Here is a 21,250-nt window from a genome sequence, read left to right as displayed (position 1 = left end):
CCATGTTCAGCATAACAGGTGAGACCACCAGGACGATATATTGGTCCTTCTTAGAAGTTTTATCCCCGACCAAAGGTCTCACGCTCTATGACATTGCCCTTGAGGCGGTAGAGGTGGGATACCTCCCTGAGACCGACGGAGAAACCAACACTGGAGGGTAAATGGATTAAGCAAACAAGCAAGCTTTTACCTCCGAAATATCTTGGAAAGAGCTCCGCGTCAAGATTTCTACAGCTTTATCCCGTTTCACTCGCCGAACATGTGTATTATAGTAGTAAATGTGATTATTTTCACTAACTACTTTTGCAGTTTGTGAAGACGGCAAGGTGCCAAAATTTTGTCTCGGAGGACTTATTTTACGTACCGATAAATCTACCGACGCAAAGTTGACGTATTTGAGCACTTTCAAACACCATAGAGCTGAGCCGGAATTGAAATGTGTAATAGAAAATGATTCCTGTTACTTCCATTACAATGTCGTTACTAACTTTAATTTAAATTGAATAATATGTGATCCTTTAACTTACCATGACTGGTTTATGTATGTTAACGTGGAAGGTCTCAACACCAGGCAGTCCATTTGACAGACGCTCCATCTGGTACCGCGCCAGGAGTTGTTGACGAGTGTAGTAGAAGATCTCTCCACGGCGCTGTACAGTCATGCCGTACTTGTGGAGGTCCATCCAGATGGGGTACTCATAGTTGAGGTAGGTGTTGTATGTACTCAGTCCTACATCCTCGGTGAAGTAGTTGAGGAGGTCGTGGTAGTTGTTGATGTTGCTCGTGAAATTGTGATAGATTATGACAGGGCCTTTCTGGTTCCTCATACGAGCTTCATACGCCTGCTGGATGACAGTGGTGTCCACGAACAACTCAGGGTACACCTCATAGGGGGGTGGGAGGATGATATCACGAGTGTCATCACGCTGGATCACGGCTACAGAGAAGGCGAGCACGAACATACCGTGATTGATACGATCACGAGCCCAGCAGGCTGTCTTGAAGAAAGTGTCGTAGTCCTTTGCCAGAAACAGCAAGTCAAAGACACGCTCCAGTTGGTACACATGCTCCTTATACAAAACAGAAAACACCTCCCCTCGGGGCAGCATGTGTCCGTGCTTGTAAAGGGATAAGAAACGCTTCACCTCTTGAGGGTTGCGGTAGTGTTTGAGATTAGCTTCCAATTCGTACGAGTTTCCAATTTCAGCCTGCTCCTCGAACATGTTCATCTGATGTGGCCGGATGAGGAGCTGGATGACATTCTTCTGCCTCATCAGAAATTCTTTGTCAGCTGTGAACCAGAAAGCACTCAAATGTACAATAACAAACTATTCAAATCAATAGTACTGAGGAATTTAAGAATCTCCGCGAATGGATTGAACCAAACTTATCACAAAGGGCATCATTATCCATAAGAGTCAACAAGTTGGCACTGGCCTATCGACTGACAAAGAAATAAAAACAAATGCCTTTCACGCAAAGTACTACACGTCAGTCATACGACCAGAAGCTCTGTGTGCCATGGAAAGTCTTTCATTGAACCGAATAGGTCTGATGGAGAAACTGGAAGTTAGGGAGAGGAGGATTCTCAGAAAGATATTAGGTCCAGTAAAGGAAGATGAGGAATTCCGCAGACGACACAATTCCGACCTTTACGAGCATATAGAGAAGCTCTTTGCTAGAAAAAGGTGAGTAGTTTTCTATGGCCATGTAGTACGACTACCTCCCAAAAGACTGACCAAACACCTATTCATCTTCTGCCAGAACAAGAAGATCAGTACCACTTGCCTGATAGAAACTGAGAAAGACATTGAAGAACTAGGAATATCAGATCTTCAAGATAGACGGTCTGTACGACATGCCCTGAATCAATTCCATGGATTTCAGGAAGCTGGTAAATTTGGCTGTGTTAATGTGATATTTCAGCACCTGATGTAATGGGAAATTTCTAAAAATCTGCTGGTCTTTCTCTAGAAAATAGTGTGCATTCCGTCATGAGATGATGTGCCTTTTGTACTGCTTGTTCAGGACAATCAGAATTTGATGAGGAAGTCTTGTTTATTCCACGTAGGCAGAATTGGAAACTACCATGATTTGTTAAAAATGGAGTAACTACATTGTTTCGCCATAGTTTTAGGGAGAGTCTGTGGAAAAAGTGGATATGAATAATTTTGTGTCGTCTGCAACTCCAGAGTTAATACACATTGAATTCCAGATTGTTGTATAGTAATTCTTCAGTAGCTACTTTCCCGCGCTCACTGAAATTTCGTTGTAATCAACAGTGTTTCTATAGCTTGCAACTGTTTTGGCTAGATAAGCAGCCCTTTCATTTCCTTGTATCTCAGTGTGTCTTTTGACACAATGGAAGGTGACTGAGGTGTGCTTTTGAGTGTTCATTGCTCTCGTTATTTCGACAACTGCTAGTTGTCTAGTGTGGTCATTCGCTGCTGCGGAGACTACATTGATTGAGATGGATGTTCTCGTCTTATGTTCTGTCCAGTCTATTATCATTTTAATTCCGCAAAGTTCCGCCAAGAGTTTGAATTGTTGGCACTTTCTGGAAAAGTGCGACCATGGTTCGTTACCCAGATATTCGTACCATCATTCATTTAAGACTTAGATTGCAGCTACGTTCAGAAAGGAAGCCCTGGAAGTCGTCTGCCTTATACGTCGTGTGAAGGTTGGCTGAAATTTCCATGAAACATTTTCATTTCAGTGGATTAGAACAGTTTCCTTGACAATTCTAAAACCGAGCGAGATGGCCGTACGGTTAGGGGCGCGCAGCTGTGAGCTTGCATCGGGGAGATAATGGGCTCGAAACCCACTGTCGGCAGCTCTGAAAATGGTTTTCCGTGGTTTCCAACTTTCACATCAGGCAAATACTTGGGCTTCCTTCCCACTCGTAGCCCTTTCCTACCTCATCGTCGCTATAAGCCTATCTGTGTCGGTGCGACTTAAAGCACGACTGTAAAAAAAAAGGCTATTCTAAAATCTCACTCGTTTTAATAATGCTTTCTTTCTTTCTTTCTTTCTTTTTTCTTTCTTAATCTCTTTACCCTCCAGGGTTAGTTTTTCCTTCAAACTCAAAGAAGGATCCCACCTCGACCACCTCAAGGGCTGTGTTCTGGAGCCTGAGACTTTGGGTCGGGGGATACAACTGGACATGAGGACCAATACCTCGCACAGGTGGCCTCAATGCTATGCTCAACAGGAGCTTTATGTCGGGATGGGAAGTATGGAAAGGAGAGACAAAGAAGAGGGAAGGAAGCGGCTATGGCCTTAAGTTAGATGCCATCCCGACATTTGCCTGGATGAGAAGGGGGAAACCACGGAAAACAACATCAAGGATGGCTGAAGTGGGAATCCAACCCGCCTCTACTCAATTGACCTCCCGAGGCTGAGTTGGCCCCGTCCCAGTCCCCGTGCCACTTTTAAAATTTCGAGGCAGGGTCGGGAATCGAACTCGAGCCTCTGGGGTTGGCAGCTAATCACACTGACCACTACACCACAGAGGCGGACCGTTTTAATAATTATTAACATGTTATTATAGCGTCCGCTTCTTTGGCAGAATGGTCACCGTACTGGTCTTCGGTTCAGAGAACCCCACGTTCGATTCCAGACCAGGCCGAAGATTTTAACTGCACATGGTCAATTCATCTCTCTTGGTGGGTGTTTGGGTTTCTTCTATTCACCAATCTCTGTTAAGTATAAAATCAAGTCTTCGATTCTGTCTCTATATCTGCCTATCCGTCTGTGACGGCCAATCTCAAGAACCACTGGATGGATGGACGGACGGACGGACGGACGGACGGACGGACGGACGGACGGACGGACGGACGGACGGATGGATGGATGGACGGATGGATGGATGGATGGATGGATGGATGGATGGATGGATGGATGGATGGATGGATGGATGGATGGATGGATGGATGGATGGATGGATGGATGGATGGATGGATGGATGGATGGATGGATGGATGGATGGATGGATGGATGGATGGATGGATGGATGGATGGATGGATGGATGGATGGATGGATGGATGGATGGATGGATGGATGGATGGATGGATGGATGGATGGATGGATGGATGGATGGATGGATGGATGGATGGATGGATGGATGGATGGATGGATGGATGGATGGATGGATGGATGGATGGATGGATGGATGGATGGATGGATGGATGGATGGATGGATGGATGGATGGATGGATGGATGGATGGATGGATGGATGGATGGATGGATGGATGGATGGATGGATGGATGGATGGATGGATGGATGGATGGATGGATGGATGGATGGATGGATGGATGGATGGATGGATGGATGGATGGATGGATGGATGGATGGATGGATGGATGGATGGATGGATGGATGGATGGATGGATGGATGGATGGATGGATGGATGGATGGATGGATGGATGGATGGATGGATGGATGGATGGATGGATGGATGGATGGATGGATGGATGGATGGATGGATGGATGGATGGATGGATGGATGGATGGATGGATGGATGGATGGATGGATGGATGGATGGATGGATGGATGGATGGATGGATGGATGGATGGATGGATGGATGGATGGATGGATGGATGGATGGATGGATGGATGGATGGATGGATGGATGGATGGATGGATGGATGGATGGATGGATGGATGGATGGATGGATGGATGGATGGATGGATGGATGGATGGATGGATGGATGGATGGATGGATGGATGGATGGATGGATGGATGGATGGATGGATGGATGGATGGATGGATGGATGGATGGATGGATGGATGGATGGATGGATGGATGGATGGATGGATGGATGGATGGATGGATGGATGGATGGATGGATGGATGGATGGATGGATGGATGGATGGATGGATGGATGGATGGATGGATGGATGGATGGATGGATGGATGGATGGATGGATGGATGGATGGATGGATGGATGGATGGATGGATGGATGGATGGATGGATGGATGGATGGATGGATGGATGGATGGATGGATGGATGGATGGATGGATGGATGGATGGATGGATGGATGGATGGATGGATGGATGGATGGATGGATGGATGGATGGATGGATGGATGGATGGATGGATGGATGGATGGATGGATGGATGGATGGATGGATGGATGGATGGATGGATGGATGGATGGATGGATGGATGGATGGATGGATGGATGGATGGATGGATGGATGGATGGATGGATGGATGGATGGATGGATGGATGGATGGATGGATGGATGGATGGATGGATGGATGGATGGATGGATGGATGGATGGATGGATGGATGGATGGATGGATGGATGGATGTTGATGCGATTTTCACCATTCTATTAAGCATTTCTCGAGAAAAGTTTTTATATAGAATCATCCATCCAAGCACAATTAAAACATTATCGTACAGTGGCCAGAGCACAGTGTCTATATGCGGCGAAAACCATGACGAGGGTAACGGACTCAGTCAATGAAAAAAAAAAAGGAGATTCCTTAGGAAAATATTAGGTCAAAAGAAGTCACCAGATTCACAACCCATGTTCCGATTGAGACCGAATCGAGAACTTAATGAAAAATTTGAAAAGATAACAACTACTATGAGGAAAGTAAGACTATCGTTTTATGGGCACATTGAGAGGATGAATCCCAAGAGACAGGCACACAGGATACTTAGATTAAAAGAAAAGTGGAAGACACAACCTTTATGGCTTGGAGGTTCACAAGGACTTGGAAGAAGTGGGAATCCAGGAGGGAGATATACAAGAAAGAACAATCTTTAGGAAGAAAATTGCGGGAATGAGGGATTCACTAGAGAAACTCGCCAAGTCACGCAACATCTCGGTTAAAGAGCGACAAAGGAGAAGTAAAAGACTTAAGAAATCTGGAAGGAGTGCCAAGAAAAGGGAATACGTTTGAGAGATAGAAGTGTGGTGAACTGTGTAAATGTGGTTCATTGATGACCTTAACGAACGAAATAAATAATTTATCTATGACCAAAGGAAGCCGAACAGTAACGATTACCAGATTTATGCATAAGTCCTTTCCGGTTTCACTAAGAGATGGCGCCAGCGAACAGTACGCAGCGTATGAATTTGAAACATACGTCAGTTTCTTCGCCTGACATTAACCTACTAACACACACAAGTTAAATCCGCCAAACGCTAGCGTCTGTGCTGTATCGTTCAGTGATCAGTCGACGTTTGTGCCTGAAAACGAACATTTTGCGGCACGCATTGCTTTTCTTATTTAATCAAAAGGAAAAGACTGTGGAAAGTCATCGTTTGCTGGTAGAAACATGTGGTAAACACGCTCCGTCGCTTAGAACATGTGAGACATGGTTTCGACTTTTTAAACGTGGTGATTTAAATGTGAAGGACTGGATGATGACCCAACTCAAACGCAACAGCAATTGCCACAAGCATTAAAAGTGTCACAAGAAACAATCAGCAGTCGTTTACGGGCAATGAGGAAGATCAATAAACTCGGTAAATGGGTCCCACACGATTTGAATGAACAGCAAATGGAAAATCGCAAAGTCTCTTGTGAAATGCTGCTTCAACGCCACGAAAGAAAATCATTTTTGTACCGAATTGTGATGGGAGACGAAAAATGGATTTATTTTCAAAACCCGAAGCGGAAAAGATCATGGCTGTCACCTGGCGAAGCCGGTCCTTCAACACCAAGGCCAAATCGCTTCGGCAAGGAAACCATGCTTTGTGTTTGGTGGGACCAGAGCGGTATTGTGTATTCTGAACTCTTGAAGCCCAGCGAAACCGTTAATGCACAACACTATCGCCAATAATTGATTAATTTAAATCACGCATTGATCAAAAGACGACCGGAATGGGCCAGGAGACATGACAAAGTAATTTTGCTACACGACAATGCGCCGTCTCACACACCAGTGGAAGACACCTTGAAATCGCTTGGATGGGACATCCTTCCGCACCCGCCGTACTGCCCCGACCTGGCGCCATCTGACTATCACCTCTTCGCATCAATCGGGAGCGCGCTCGCAGAGCAGCACTTCAACAATTTCGAGGAAGTTGGAAAATGGCTCGACGAATTGTTTGCCGCAAAAGACAAGCAGTTTTTCTGGCATGGTATTCATAACTTACCTGAAAAATGGGCGAAGTGTGTAGAAGCCGAAGGCCAATATTTTGAATAAACAAAAACTAAATTCCTCTTGAAAATACCGTGTTTTCTTTACCACAAAACCGGCAAAAACGTATGCATACATCTGGTATAGTGAAACAAGTAGAAAAAATGGCCGTTCATGCGCTTATTACCTTAACCTGGCTACAGCGTTAAAAGATACGTGCATTTTTTAAATGCTATTTATTCGGGGCGTCGATCTAGAAAGACCTTTTGCCCTACTTGCACCATATGTTATGAACCATCGTGTATTTGGAAATTGCGGAAGTGTTGAATGTGAGGACAGGAACGTTAGGACTACACAAACACCCAGTCCCCAGGCCAGGGATATTAATCATTTACAATTAAAAACCCCTGACCCGGCCGGGAATCGAACCCGGGGCCGCCGGGTGACAGGTAGACGCGGCCGCTTCCTTCCAACTCCTAGCCCTTTCATATCCCATCGTCGCCATAAGAAATATCTGTATCGATGCGACGTAAAGGCACTAGCAAAACATGGGAAACCACGGAAAACCATCTTCAGGGCTGCCAACAGTGGGATTCGAATCCACTATCTCCCGGATGCAAGCTCACAGCCCCGCGCCCCAAACCGCACGACCAACTCGCCCGGTACTGTGAGAGTAATAATTGCTTAGTATAAAAAGTTCTACAAGAATCCACAGTTCTAGCCCTTCGGGCAAGAAACTCAATGTTGAAAGCATCCTAGGGATAAGAACTACGAATTTTAGTAAATAAAATACACTGACTGACAGAGCAAATGCAACACCAAGAACGAGTGGTTCGAAAGGGATGAAAGTTGGGGACAAAACAGAGACGGCACGGACGAATAATTGATGTTTATTTCAAACTGATATGCAGGTTACACAATGCGCACGGCATCGACTCAGTAGGATGTAAGACCACCGCGAGCGGTGATGCACGCAGAAACACGTCGAGGTACAGAGTCAATAAGAGTGCGGATGGTGTCCTGAGGGATGGTTCTCCATTCTCTGTCAACCATTTGCCACAGTTGGTCGTCCGTACGAGGCTGGGGCAGAGTTTGCAAACGGCGTCCAATGAGATCCCACACGTGTTCGATTGGTGAGAGATCCGGAGAGTACGCTGGCCACGGAAGCATCTGTACACCTCGTAGAACCTGTTGGGAGATGCGAGCAGTGTGTGGGCGGGCATTGTCCTGCTGAAACAGAGCATTGGGCAGCCCCTGAAGGTACGGGAGTGCCACCGGCCGCAGCACATGCTGCACGTAGCGGTGGGCATTTAACGTGCCTTGAATACGCACTAGAGGTGACGTGGAATCATACGCAATAGCGCCCCAAACCATGATGCCGCGTTGTCTAGCGGTAGGGCGCTCCACAGTTACTGCCGGATTTGACCTTTCTCCACGCCGACGCCACACTCGTCTGCGGTGACTATCACTGACAGAACAGAAGCGTGACTCATCGGAGAACACGACGTTCCGCCATTCCCTCATCCAAGTCGCTCTAGCCCGGCACCATGCCAGGCGTGCACGTCTATGCTGTGGAGTCAATGGTAGTCTTCTGAGCGGACGCTGGGAGTGCAGGCCTCCTTCAACCAATCGACGGGAAATTGTTCTGGTCGATATTGGAACAGCCAGGGTGTCTTGCACATGCTGAAGAATGGCGGTTGACGTGGCGTGCGGGGCTGCCACCGCTTGGCGGCGGATGCGCCGATCCTCGCGTGCTGACGTCACTCGGGCTGCGCCTGGACCCCTCGCACGTGCCACATGTCCCTGCGCCAACCATCTTCGCCACAGGCGCTGCACCGTGGACACATCCCTATGGGTATCGGCTGCGATTTGACGAAGCGACCAACCTGCCCTTCTCAGCCCGATCACCATACCTCTCGTAAAGTCGTCTGTCTGCTGGAAATGCCTCCGTTGACGGCGGCCTGGCATTCTTAGCTACACACGTGTCCTGTGGCACACGACAACACGTTCTACAATGACTGTCGGCTGAGAAATCACGGTACGAAGTGGGCCATTCGCCAACGCCGTGTCCCATTTATCGTTCGCTACGTGCGCAGAACAGCGGCGCATTTCACATCATGAGCATACCTCAGTGACGTCAGTCTACCCTGCAATTGGCATAAAGTTCTGACCACTCCTTCTTGGTGTTGCATTTGCTCTGTCAGTCAGTGTATATGAGAATATATTCTATATTTAATCCTAAAAATTACAATACTTTGTCCGCATCTGTGGTGTTGTGGTTAGTGTGATTAGCTGCCATCCCCGGAGGTCCGGGTTCGATTCCCGGCTCTGCCACGAAATTTGAAAAGTGGTACGAGGGCTGGAAAGGGGTCCACTCAGCCTCGGGAGCTCAAATGAGTAGAGGTGGGTTCGATTCCCACCTCAGCCATCCTGGAAGTGGTTTTCCCTGGTTTCCCACATATCCTCCAGGCAAATGCCGGGATGGTACCTAACTTAAGGCCACGGCCGCTTCCTTCCCTCTTCCTTGTCTACCCCTTCCGATCTTCCCATCCCCCTACAAGGCCCCTGTTCAGCATAGCAGGCGAGGCCGCCTGGTCGAGGTACTGGTCATTCTCCCCAGTTTCATCCCCCAACCCCATGGCTCACGTTCCAGTACACTGCCCTTGAGGCGGTAGAGGTGGGATCCCTCGCTTAGTCCGAGGGAAAGGACAACCCTGGAAGGTAAATAGATTAAGAAGAAGAAGAATTACAATCCTTTTCTTAATCATCGTTATCCGGTCGATTAGATTAGCAGTTTGCCTTTTTCTACCACGAAGAGCGTTAATGAGGGTCAATGCAGAGATTCACTTAAGCCCTTATAACTACATTCCATTTGAACATTTTTCAAAAAATCAAAAAATTCCTGAAGATATTGAACCAAGGAATACATTACAGAAAGAATTATGTAAATAAGTTAATTTGTCCAGGATCTGAATAAAAAAAGAAAAAGGAAACAAGCGATTTTAGGCTGTTTTTTCTGGAATTGCATGTAGGCCGGAAATCGTTTTCGAATATTGTTTTAGTTTGATAGAGCTATCCAAGACTCACATTTTGAAAGCTTTTCAGGCCCTTTATCCCTTCAACCTTCGGCATAATTAAGGAAATCGCTTAATTTTACGTTTTTCGTAGAATTAATGTTTTCAATATTAAAATGTCCTCGACAGCACATATCTATCTTCAATACATAACTGCTTTATGCTACACTTTGCAGGAAAGAAGTCAAAGTCATCTCCGTACAGGCCATGAAGGCCCTGGGAGTGGTGGAAGGTAAAGGCTTCCACCATTGTTAACCTCGGCACGTGATGGGGTAGAGTGGTTAGCTCTACGCCCGGCCGCCTTTGCCCCCAGGAATTAACCTGGTACTCATTTTTGTTGTAGGCTGAGTGAACCTCAGGGCCATATGCACCTCCGGAAGTGGAAATCTCATTTCTTAATTTTTACGACTTCCTGACGGGGATTCGAACCCACATCCTTCCGGGCGAACCGAGTACGCCTTTACCGCCTCGGCCAGGCAGTTTGCAGGAAAGAAAAGCATTTTAAATAAATTACCTTATCAAAATAAATGCATTCCCCTCAAGTAACTAATGTATAAGAAAATATAATTTACCAAATTTTATTTTGGTCTATACTTCCGGAGATAAGGTCGTTTTCATTTTTCCGCGCAATCTCCATTCCGAAATATGGGAATGTAAATGACCAGCTTCAGAGCGACCGAGAAGACTGCGAGCTATCAACGACTTCGGCCAGCATTCGTTGAACATGCTACAATCTATATATATAAAAGCAAGTCGGGCTGGAGCGATGTATATATAAATATTTAAAAATGAAAAAAGACGTGAATTAATGAGGCACTTCCAGAAATCTCAGAAATTTGAAACTTGGTACGAGGGAAACTGATGACCCCAGGATCCCTAGAAAAATCGGAAATTCTCAAAATTCCCTGAAGGGGGCACGCTGGGGGGGCTCAAATTTTGGGCTCAGCATAAGAACACAGTCGTATAGTATATCCAAAACGATAACCTATAGGTTTCGTGGGCTTAAAAATTTTCGGGAATTTCCTCATTTTTATCCCCTATCCCCCCAAATCAAGATGGCGGCACAACCTGCCAGACGAGGTAGACAATTGAAATTTGGTGAAATTATAGCTTTTGGTCCCTAACGGACGGGAAAATTCCAAGATGTTCAAATTTTTCACTTTTTACCCCCAAAGATATCGAAATATGGAGGCAATTTTAATGACTGTGCAGACATTCCTTTTGAGCTATTTTTTGGCTAAACGGTAAGTCGTATCACAAAACGGATGGCACAATGTCCCTTCAATTCGGAGTGATCTACAACTTTGGTCCTGTGACATTTTGTCGTATCTCTCTCCCTTATACGTTAAATTTGGCCGTATTTCTTGATTGTTCGTAAATTTGGTGATTTTTACAAGTAAATTTCAATGTTTGACACACTTATAAGAATGATAGGATGATCGCGTTAGGTGTGCACATTGTCACGATTAAGGGACATATGTGTACCAAATTTCATGATTCTAGCTTATACATAAGTAGGCAAAATTTAATGTAAAATGTTAAAAATGCACCCAAATTTCACCCTATTCAACATTTGAACTCAATTTACCCCCTTAATATGGGAGATACGAGGATATGGTTTAGAAACAAACATTTAGAGCGATAAATGAGGCGTCTGATGGCGCAAACCGTTTCTTAATATCATAAACCGTTTAGGAGATATGAATCTCGAAGTGGAAGTCTGCACTTTACAACGTGCTCATGCTTATTCGTCATCTATATATATAAAAGCAAGTCGGGCTGGAGCGATGTATATATAAATATTTAAAAATGAAAAAAGACGTGAATTAATGAGGCACTTCCAGAAATCTCGGAAATGTGAAACTTGGTACGGGTAAGCTGATGACCCCAAGATATGGCCAGAAAGTTCGTCTTATCGTACAATCTGTTTTTCGATTTGATGTACCATTTAGCAGCAGTTATTCTGTAAATGATGGTTAACATCCTTATACTTCCGTATGACGACTATATTCTTTCATTGACGTCGATTTGTAGCAATCGAGAAAGGGTTTGTCTGCCATTGGTATTAAATACATTGCAGATCGATAGTGACTCTCTGCTATTGTTTTCAGTCCTCCCCACATCGACTTTGACAGGCAATAAGAATGGGGTCGTTCTCCATCTCTTGTGCACTATTTTAATGCATAAATCCCTTCTCGATTCGACTAGCAGAACTCTAGGTAGCGTGTCTTCCATTTTAAATAAATTGACCCGTCTAAAATGTGACTGACGATAGGCATAGTGGCCTGCTAATTATAATGCAATCTCACCCACTCGGTGTGACTGGCAGGAAGCTGACTGGCATTAGAAAATGCGTCTGCCATTATAAAGATAAGAACGCAACTCACTTTTGACTGGCAGTAAGGAAGGTCGTTGCAAATAAAATAAAAGTTCCTCAACTGTAATCTATCTGAAAGTATGAATTGGGGTCTGCCATTGTAATGAAACCTCCCCAAATCGATTTTGGCCGCGCATTAGGCAATGGGGTCTGCCGTTAAACGAAAGTTACTTTCTTCGTTGTGAATTGCAGTAAACAAGTGGACTTGCCGTTATCATCGCAATTCCGCAAATCACACTTTCATTGGAAACAACGTCTGTGGTTTTCACAATACTGATTCTCGGATAAAGCCAAGACAAACCCAATTTAAAAATCTTATTCACTTAATGTGCACTAATTTACTTCGATATCCGTATACAATATTGAGTACCGTAGCGAAGCACGGGTACATTTGCTAGTACAATATAAAATAACATGTACTGACTGACTGACTGACTTATCATCGCAGAGCCAAAACTTCTGGACACAAAGAAAATAAAAAGTTGGGAATATATTTTAATTACAGTGTAGCTCTTTATTAAGGAAGGGTTATTTGTATATTCGGTCGCTAAGGGGGTGAAAAGGGAGAGGGGTTGAATTTTTAAAATGACTATATCTATATTTCAAAAACTTAATCGTTTAAAGACTTGAAAATTGGTATTTGGAATCTCCTTTAAAAATAAAGAAACACGTATTTTTTTTATTTTCGAAACTCCACTTAAAGGGGCAAAAATAGGTGAAAAGAGGGTTGAATCTTTTTCATGAGGATACTTATATCTTAAAAACTAAAGATGTTACAGTCGTGAAACTTGGTATTTGGACTTTCCTTAAAAGTAAAGAAACACGTATTTTTTTTATTTTCGGGAAATCTATTTCTCCTTCCTCTTCTTATTTTCCTACCGCTTTTCCCACATCTGTGTGGTCGCGGGTGCGAACTGTCGCACATAAGGATTTCACCCTGTTTAACAGCCGGATGCCCTTCCTGACACCAACCCCTATATGGAAGGATGTAATTACTACTGCGTTTTTGGAAAATCTATTTAATGGGGTAATAATAATAATAATAATAATAATAATAATAATAATAATAATGGCATGTGGCCTCCGGAGAGGCCTGGTGCAGGTCTTTCGAGTTGACAGGGTACAGGCAACCTGCGCGTCTGTGAGGATGGGGCCCTACCTAGGATGATTTCTAATGATGAAGACAACACACACACACACACACACACACCCAGCCCCTGAGCCATCGGAATTAAACATTTAAGGTTAAAATCCCCGACCCCGTTGGGAATCGAACCCGGGACTCCCTGGACCAAAGGCCAGTACGCTAACCATTTAGCCATGAAGCCGTACATTTAATGAAGTGAAAATGAGTTAAAAAGGGTGAATTTTTAAAATGAGTGTACAATATCTCTAAAGCTTAACATGTTACATACATGTATTTTTGTTTTGTTTCCGGAATATCAATTAAGGGGGTGAAAAGGACCGAAAAAGGGTTTGAATTCTATTTATGAGGATACTTATATCTCAAAAATTGAAGATCTTACAGATGCGAAAAATTCTATCTGGAATCTCTTTTTAAAATTAAGAAAAACGTACTTTTGTAATCGGAAAGTCCACTCAATGGGGGAGGGTGGTGAAAACTAGTGAAGGAGTTGAATTCCTTTTATTAGGATAACGAAAAACTGAAGATGTGTCAGACGTGGAAATGAGTATTTGAAATCTCCTTTAAAAATAAGAAAATTCGCTTTTCTTTTTCGACTTGAGAGAGGACTGTTTCTCACATGTACAGTTCTGTTACATGTTCCAGAGTTAGCACTGCTAGTAGCCTGGTCCTCTAAGGCACAAAAGGCATTGCCATAAACGTGGTTTACAACAATGTTCTGGGGTAAATGAAACTCAATTTTTCGATCATTTTCTATACTTAAGGCATTTTGAGATGTCTTAGTGTAGTATCGAGAAACGATTACTATTATCAAATTACGAAATCCGCGCGTGTGAAGCCGCGGGATACAGCTAGTAATTAATTGTTTTCCAGTGATTTTTCGTTATCTACTAGTACATAAAAGGGTTTGCCTGGCCGAGCCGGTAAAGGCGTACTCGGTTCGCCCGGAAGGACGTGGGTTCGAATCCCCGTCAGGAAGTCGCATAATTTAAGAAATTAGTTTTCCACTTCAGGAGGTGCATATGGCCCAGAGGTTCACTCAGCCTACATCAAAATGAGTACCAGGTTAATTCCTGGGGGCAAAGGCGGCCGGGCGTAGAGCTAACCACTCTACCCCATCAAGTGCCGAGGTTACGAATAGTGGAAGCCTTTACCTTCCACCACTCCCAGGGCCTTCATGGCCTGTACAGAGATGACTTTGCTTTGCTTTGCTTTGCTTTTTTAGTCGTATAAAAAATCCTGCCGAGACGGAACGCGAGTATAGGTCATAGTGCATTGCATTCCAAAAAGATCGAGCTCGATAACTGCAATCGCTTAAGTGCGGCCAGTATTCAGTATTCGGGAGATAGTGGGTTCGAACCCCATTGTCGGCAGCCCTGAAGATGGTTTTCCGTGGTTTCCCATTTTCACACCAGGCAAATGCTGGGGCTGTACCTTAATTAAGGCCACGTCCGCTTCCTTCCCACTCCTAGCCCTTCCTTGTCCCATCGTCGCCATAAGACCTATCTGTGTCGGTGCGACGTAAAGCAACTAGCCATTCCAAAAAGTGGTTTATCACGTAACAATGAAACTGACTAACAAAGGGATTCTCGAATGTCACAGGAGATATAAAGAACGACTTCACAAAGATAAAGGGAGTCATATTTCTCCAAATTCACTGCGCAGGTTCAAGTTTATTACTCAGTCGATAGTGAAAAAGCTGTTCATTATCGTACAGAATTTCTAAATTCTTTATATCCTTCCGGGTTTCCACTAGGGTTGGGCAGACCGGAACAGTCAGCTGTTCCGAAACATTAGGAGCTTGAGGTGGAGTTCTTCGGTACACTGTGCCGGCACACGGAACTGTAACTGCACTGAAGAGATTCACAGACATATAGTAAATAGACTGGCAGCGCTGTATCCCATAGCATTGGTGCTTGTGAAGCCGCAAACTTGTGGCCGCCTCCATCTTACGACACTACAGATCCACTCTAAACATATATGCTACTGTGTTACGTGCAGTTTTGGTTTGTGTTGTTTTTATGCACATTTCACTTTTACTTTCGGCAAACTACTGCGTAGTGTCTGGGTAAGGTTTTTCCTATTCGCGAACGAAGGAACAGGAGTCTCAATACACCGGTAAGTGGCTCACATGTGCTCATGTACGCTTGTCTAGTTATTAATGCTATTAACTATTAAAGATGCCTAATTATGTAGGAGACAGAGATAACTTCCTTCCGATGTGTATTTGTTGGCGTCAGCCCCATTGTGATGAAGTGCGGAGTAATAATAATAATAATAATAATAATAATAATAATAATAATAATAATAATAATAATAATAATAATCCGTTGTAAATATTTGTAGATATCTGAATAGTTTCATAATCAAGACGGGGAACTCCATTCTTAGGCCGAGTTAACCCATTATGTAACCGGCACAACCCGAGCCTTTTTAAATGGATGAAATAATAATAATAATAATAATAATAATAATAATAATAATAATAATAATAATAATGTTACTGCAACATGTGGTCATAGGTTGAGTTTTTGTTTTGCTTATATTAGTCATTAAATGATAGTGGGTCTTGGTCTCTTCTATTCTTTAAGGATATGTTGTAAGGATGTCAGAATTACTGTTAAATTCAGAGTGGAAGGATTAGTAAACTTATATAAATCGATAGGTGTTAGGTTCATTATCACAAAATATTATTGAATATTTCTTAGTATTTGTGGTAAAAATGTTAGTAAATTCTCTAAAGTGTGATACTTGTAAGGAAGCAGCTGTACAATAAGAAAATCCTAATCCATTCGTTTCTTTGAAGGATAGGGGTAATCTCTATGTTCCTACGAAAGATGTTGTTCATATGTGAAAACTTAGATGAATTTTGGAGAGAATACATATAATAGTTTAAGCTCAGTCATAAAATGGAACGCACCCAATGAAGCCACAGCTCATTTGTATGAAAGAATTTTTTTTTCAAGGTTAATCTCATATGCTTTAGATCTAAACCCAATGGACACGCATGTTTATTGCCTCATTAACATAATTTCATCACTGTTCTTGAAAATACATGTGAATCATGCTGTAAGAGAGTTCAATGGAAACAGATCTGATCAAAGATCGGTCTTAAGAGGATGGCGATTTTTAAGCATTTCTAAATTGATGTACCAATGTTTTAACAGGAAAATAAAGGAGCTAATAGGTCTAATTAATCAGTATTATTGTTATTATTTCGATATGCTTTTAATTATTTTAATTAACTCCTGTGCAATATTCCCGTTTCGGCTACTATTTTATATTAATGCATCGGGATAGTGTTTAATTAATTTCGTGTGGCTATTTCTAGCAGAGTGCAGCCTTTGTAAGGCAGACCCTGCGATGAGGGTGGGCGTCATCTGCCATGTGTATGTAACTGACTGTTATTGTGGTGGAGGATAGTGTTATATGTGGTGTGTGAGTTGCAGGGATGTTGGGGACAGCACGAACACCCAGCCCCCGGGCCAGTGGAATTAACCAATGAAGGTTAAAATCCCCAACCCGGCCGGGAATCGAACCCGGGTCCTTCTGAATAGAACGCCAGTACGCTGACCATTCAGCCAACAAGTCGGACGGAATAGTGTAGGGACGTAAGATGGCGGCAGCCGCACGCTTCCGGCTTCAGAATCCTCCTGTTCATTGCCAGTCTAAATCTATATGTCTGTGAAGAGATCACTTCGTGAGGCAACATGGCGTGCTCCTAGTCAGTGGCAAAGTGCCTGAACCGGGCGTGCTGTATAGTTACGGCCAGTGTCAAGCTGCACGGAACGTGAAGGAACAGTCGGAACACTGAAATTCGCGCCCAATAATCACGTTTAAAGGCTGATTTTAGGTTAAGATTTTGCAGTAAATACGAAATACACATACCACGGTTACAGCGACAGTACAGGTGTTTAAAAGTAACTATTCCAAAGATACTTTCACCGATTGAAATGTATCGGCCTGCATTGTGAGCAATTAGGGCCAGGATAAAGCTTCAAGACATGGGAAAAATCAATCGGAACTCTGAAATATGTACCCGAAAATAATCATGATTAAGTGTTGCTTTTAGGATAAGAATGTTTTCATTCATTCTGAAATACACCTGTCACAATTACTCCGTCAGTAGATGTGTTTGCAAATATCACAAACAGAACTGCGGTGTGACATTCTGCAAAGCTTACCGTCTCTTGTACGTATAGTGCATGTTTCTAGGCTTCAATGAAAACACTCTTACAGAACTGTTGAAAACAAAGCAGAACACAGTAAGTGATTCGCTTGTACCGAAAGCCAGGGACTCACAGAACACACAATACTCCAGCACGTGGTGGCGCACAGGCAGCTAGTAGGCGAAGGGCGGTGCATAGTGGCGTTGTTGACGGGACGAGACACTGTCTCGGGCTCGTTTGAGAATGTTTCGAAACAATTGACAATCGGTGTTCCGGAACAACGGAAAGAAACTGTGCACTGGCACAGTGTGCCGAAACAGGGACATAGTGCTCAACCCTACTTTCCACCACACAAGCTGATTTTGAAAGTAAGGTGCCTATTATATTGTTGCGTAATCTACACCCGACAAAGTTATGCGGTGGGACGTGATTGGTAGTGAACATTTTGAAAAACTGCTATTTTAACTGGCTATGATGCAGCAGAAACGGTCTTCATACCGACAAACCCTATGATTCCTTTAGATTTGCCTTTTGATTTTAAACGAGTCCAGTTCCCGGTAAGAGCCACCTTTGACGTGACAATAAACAAATCACAGGGTCACGTGGAGAATGATTTTCACTTGGACAACTTTACGTGTCACTTTCGCATGTAACATCAAAACAAAATATTTTGTATACATTACCGGAAAAAATGACGAGTTATGGAAGAGGTTTTCTCTCAAGGGTAGTACGTAGCCACGATTGCCGAAGTAGCTGTGCGTCTGTTCGTGCTTCTTTTAAGGAACCATTTATATTGACATATTGACAAAGCGCCGTATGTTCTACTTACAAATGTCCCGTATGCACTATACTGCGCGGTATGAACGATGCCCGCCCAGTTTAGCGAGGTTCTGCGCAGTTAAGTCATTACTCCCCAGAAAGCCAATCAGCTGACTTACCGTTTTGAGCTTGTGATGGCAAGGTAACTACTCAATGTAAAGTTTATAGGAAGTTAACCGTTGTTATTTCGCGACATTAACTGTAAATCCATGTGTTAAATCATGGAAGATGAACAGCATTTGCGTAAGGTTCTGTATAAACAAGCCAGAGAGCAAGTGATTAATGTATATAAGTACTTTAAGCGAGAATCAGATGCCGGCATGCCAATTCACGACGTTGCCAAATCACAGGAACGAACAGCTGAAGCGTGTTGTATTAGCCATAGAACTGTATTGAGAATAATTCAGGAAAATAATTGTTCACTAGAAGCAAGTCGTAGCGTACTATTACTGTCACCAGGTAAACATCACAAACGTGAAGTCTGTGATGAATTTAGATGGTTTTAATCAAGACGTTCTTAGGCGAAAAATACGCGACATATGTGCTGCAGGTGAATTTCCAACGGCAAAGAAATTGGTGAAGGAAGACGAATCTGTGCGATTCAAGGGAAGTATTTTAAAGTGTATGGGTTTCAGACACATGAAGTGTAATGACGGAAGAAAGTTCCTCATGTAACGTTCTGATATCGCTGCTGCAAGGGCGATGCATCAGATTAGGTTAGAAGGAAAGGCCCAAATTTATTACTTAGATGAAACTTGGGTAAATCAGAACAGTACCAGATGTACTTGCTGGAAATCGAATGTGGCTTGGGGAGTCTGAAAGTTTCGACTGGTAAGGGCAGTCGTTTAATAATTTTTCACGCTGGTACTGCTGTTTCTGGATTAATTCCTCAAAGCAAATTAGTGTTTAGGTCCAAACATTACAGTAAGAGTGACTATCATAGTGAAATGAATGCAGTGACGTTTGCTTAGTAGTTCAAAGTACAGTTTTTACCCTAACTAGCTCCAGCGTCCGTAATTGTGATGGATATCACTCACTTATAAGGGATAAAGCGCCAAGTACAAACAGTTCTTTTTTTTGTTTTGTTTTTTTTTGTTTTTTTTTGCAAGTTGCTTTAAGTCGCACCGACACAGACGGGTCTTATGGCGACGATGGGACAGGAAGGAGCTAGGAGTCGGAAGTAAGCGGCCGTGGCCTTAATTAAGGTACAGCCTCAGCATTTGCCTGGTGTGAAAATGGGAAACCACGGAAAACCATCTTCAGGCCTGCCGACAGTGGAGTTCGAACCCACTATCTCCCGAATACGGGATACTGGCCGCAATTAAGCGACTGCAGCTATCGAGCTCGATGTACAAACAGTAAGAAGGCTGATATTGTAGCATGGCTATCCAGTAAGTCAATTCCACACTCGGCTTCACAGACATGCATGGAGTTGTTGCAACTGGTTAAAAAGCATAAGTCGCGCGAAAAAGATTACGAACTTGACGCCGTCGCTCGTGAGCAAGGCCATAGGGATGTGCGCTTGCCGCCGTATCCTTGCCTGTACAATCCGATAGAACTTGTATGGTCACAGGTTAAGGGATTCGTGGCAGAAAGAAACACTACTTTCAAAATTGCTGACACGGTGAAACTGGTTCACGAAGCTATTGAAAGTATTACGACAAAGGCACGGGTGGACTGTGTTCGGCGTGCTGAAACCATTCAAGAAGATGACTTCAAACGGGAGATTATTATAGACAACGTCTTTGAACCCGTAATCATCAACCTGAAAAATTCTTCATCGGATGCAGATACGAGTGATGAAGAGAAAGACTTCTTTCTTTCTTTCTTGCTTTCTTTCTTTCTTTCTTTCTTTCTTTCTTTCCTTCTTTCTTTCTTTCTTTCTTTCTTAATGGGCTTACCCTCCAGGGTCGGTTTTTACCCTGGACTCTGTGAGGGATCCCACCTCTACCGCCTCAAAGGCAGTGTCCTGGAGCTTCAGACTCTGGGTTGGAGGATACAACTGGGAGGATGACCAGTACCTCGCCCAGGCGGCCTCACCTGCTATGCTGAACAGGGGCCTTGCGGGGGGATGGGAAGATTGGAAGGGATAGACAAGGATGAAGGAAGGAAGCGGTCGTGTCCTTAAGTTAGGTACCATCCCGTCATTTGCCTGGAGGAGAAGTGGGAAACCACGGAAAACCGCTTCCAGGATGGCTGAGGTGGGAATCGAACCCACCTCTACTCAGTTGATCTTCCGAGGCTGAGTGGACCCCGTTCCAGCCGTCGTACCACTTTTCAAATTTCGTGGCAGAGCCAGGAATCGAACCCGGGCCTCCGGGGGTGGCAGCTAATCACACTAACTACTACACCACAGAGGTGGACGGAGAGGAAGACACTGAATAATAAATGAGATATGGTGAAGTTATAATTTCTCACAATGTATCGAGACACGAGAATCCATCATTTACAGAGTTTACCTTGTTATTGGTTTCACATTGGTTCTTCGTTCAAATATGCGTTGGTGTGAATACAAATCCATAAAAATAGCCTATATGTTAAAAGTATCTT

General features: G+C 43.7%; 1 protein-coding gene across 1 annotated transcript in view; it reads right to left on the bottom strand.

The window, feature by feature from the left end:
* LOC136873667 (hexamerin) overlaps positions 1 to 21,250 on the bottom strand; it is a 55,362-nt gene that overhangs the window by 13,458 nt on the left and 20,654 nt on the right. The window contains exon 2 of the mRNA XM_067146766.2: positions 528 to 1,291. Coding sequence (XP_067002867.1) covers positions 528 to 1,274 — 747 coding nt within the window. The 5' untranslated portion in view covers positions 1,275 to 1,291. The remainder of the gene's footprint in view (positions 1 to 527; positions 1,292 to 21,250) is intronic.

Source organism: Anabrus simplex, chromosome 1 (assembly GCF_040414725.1).
Source record: "Anabrus simplex isolate iqAnaSimp1 chromosome 1, ASM4041472v1, whole genome shotgun sequence".
NCBI classification, from domain to species: domain Eukaryota; kingdom Metazoa; phylum Arthropoda; class Insecta; order Orthoptera; family Tettigoniidae; genus Anabrus; species Anabrus simplex.
The sequence above is the reverse complement of the archived record's forward strand: the minus strand, read 5'-3'. Positions and strand labels throughout refer to the sequence as shown.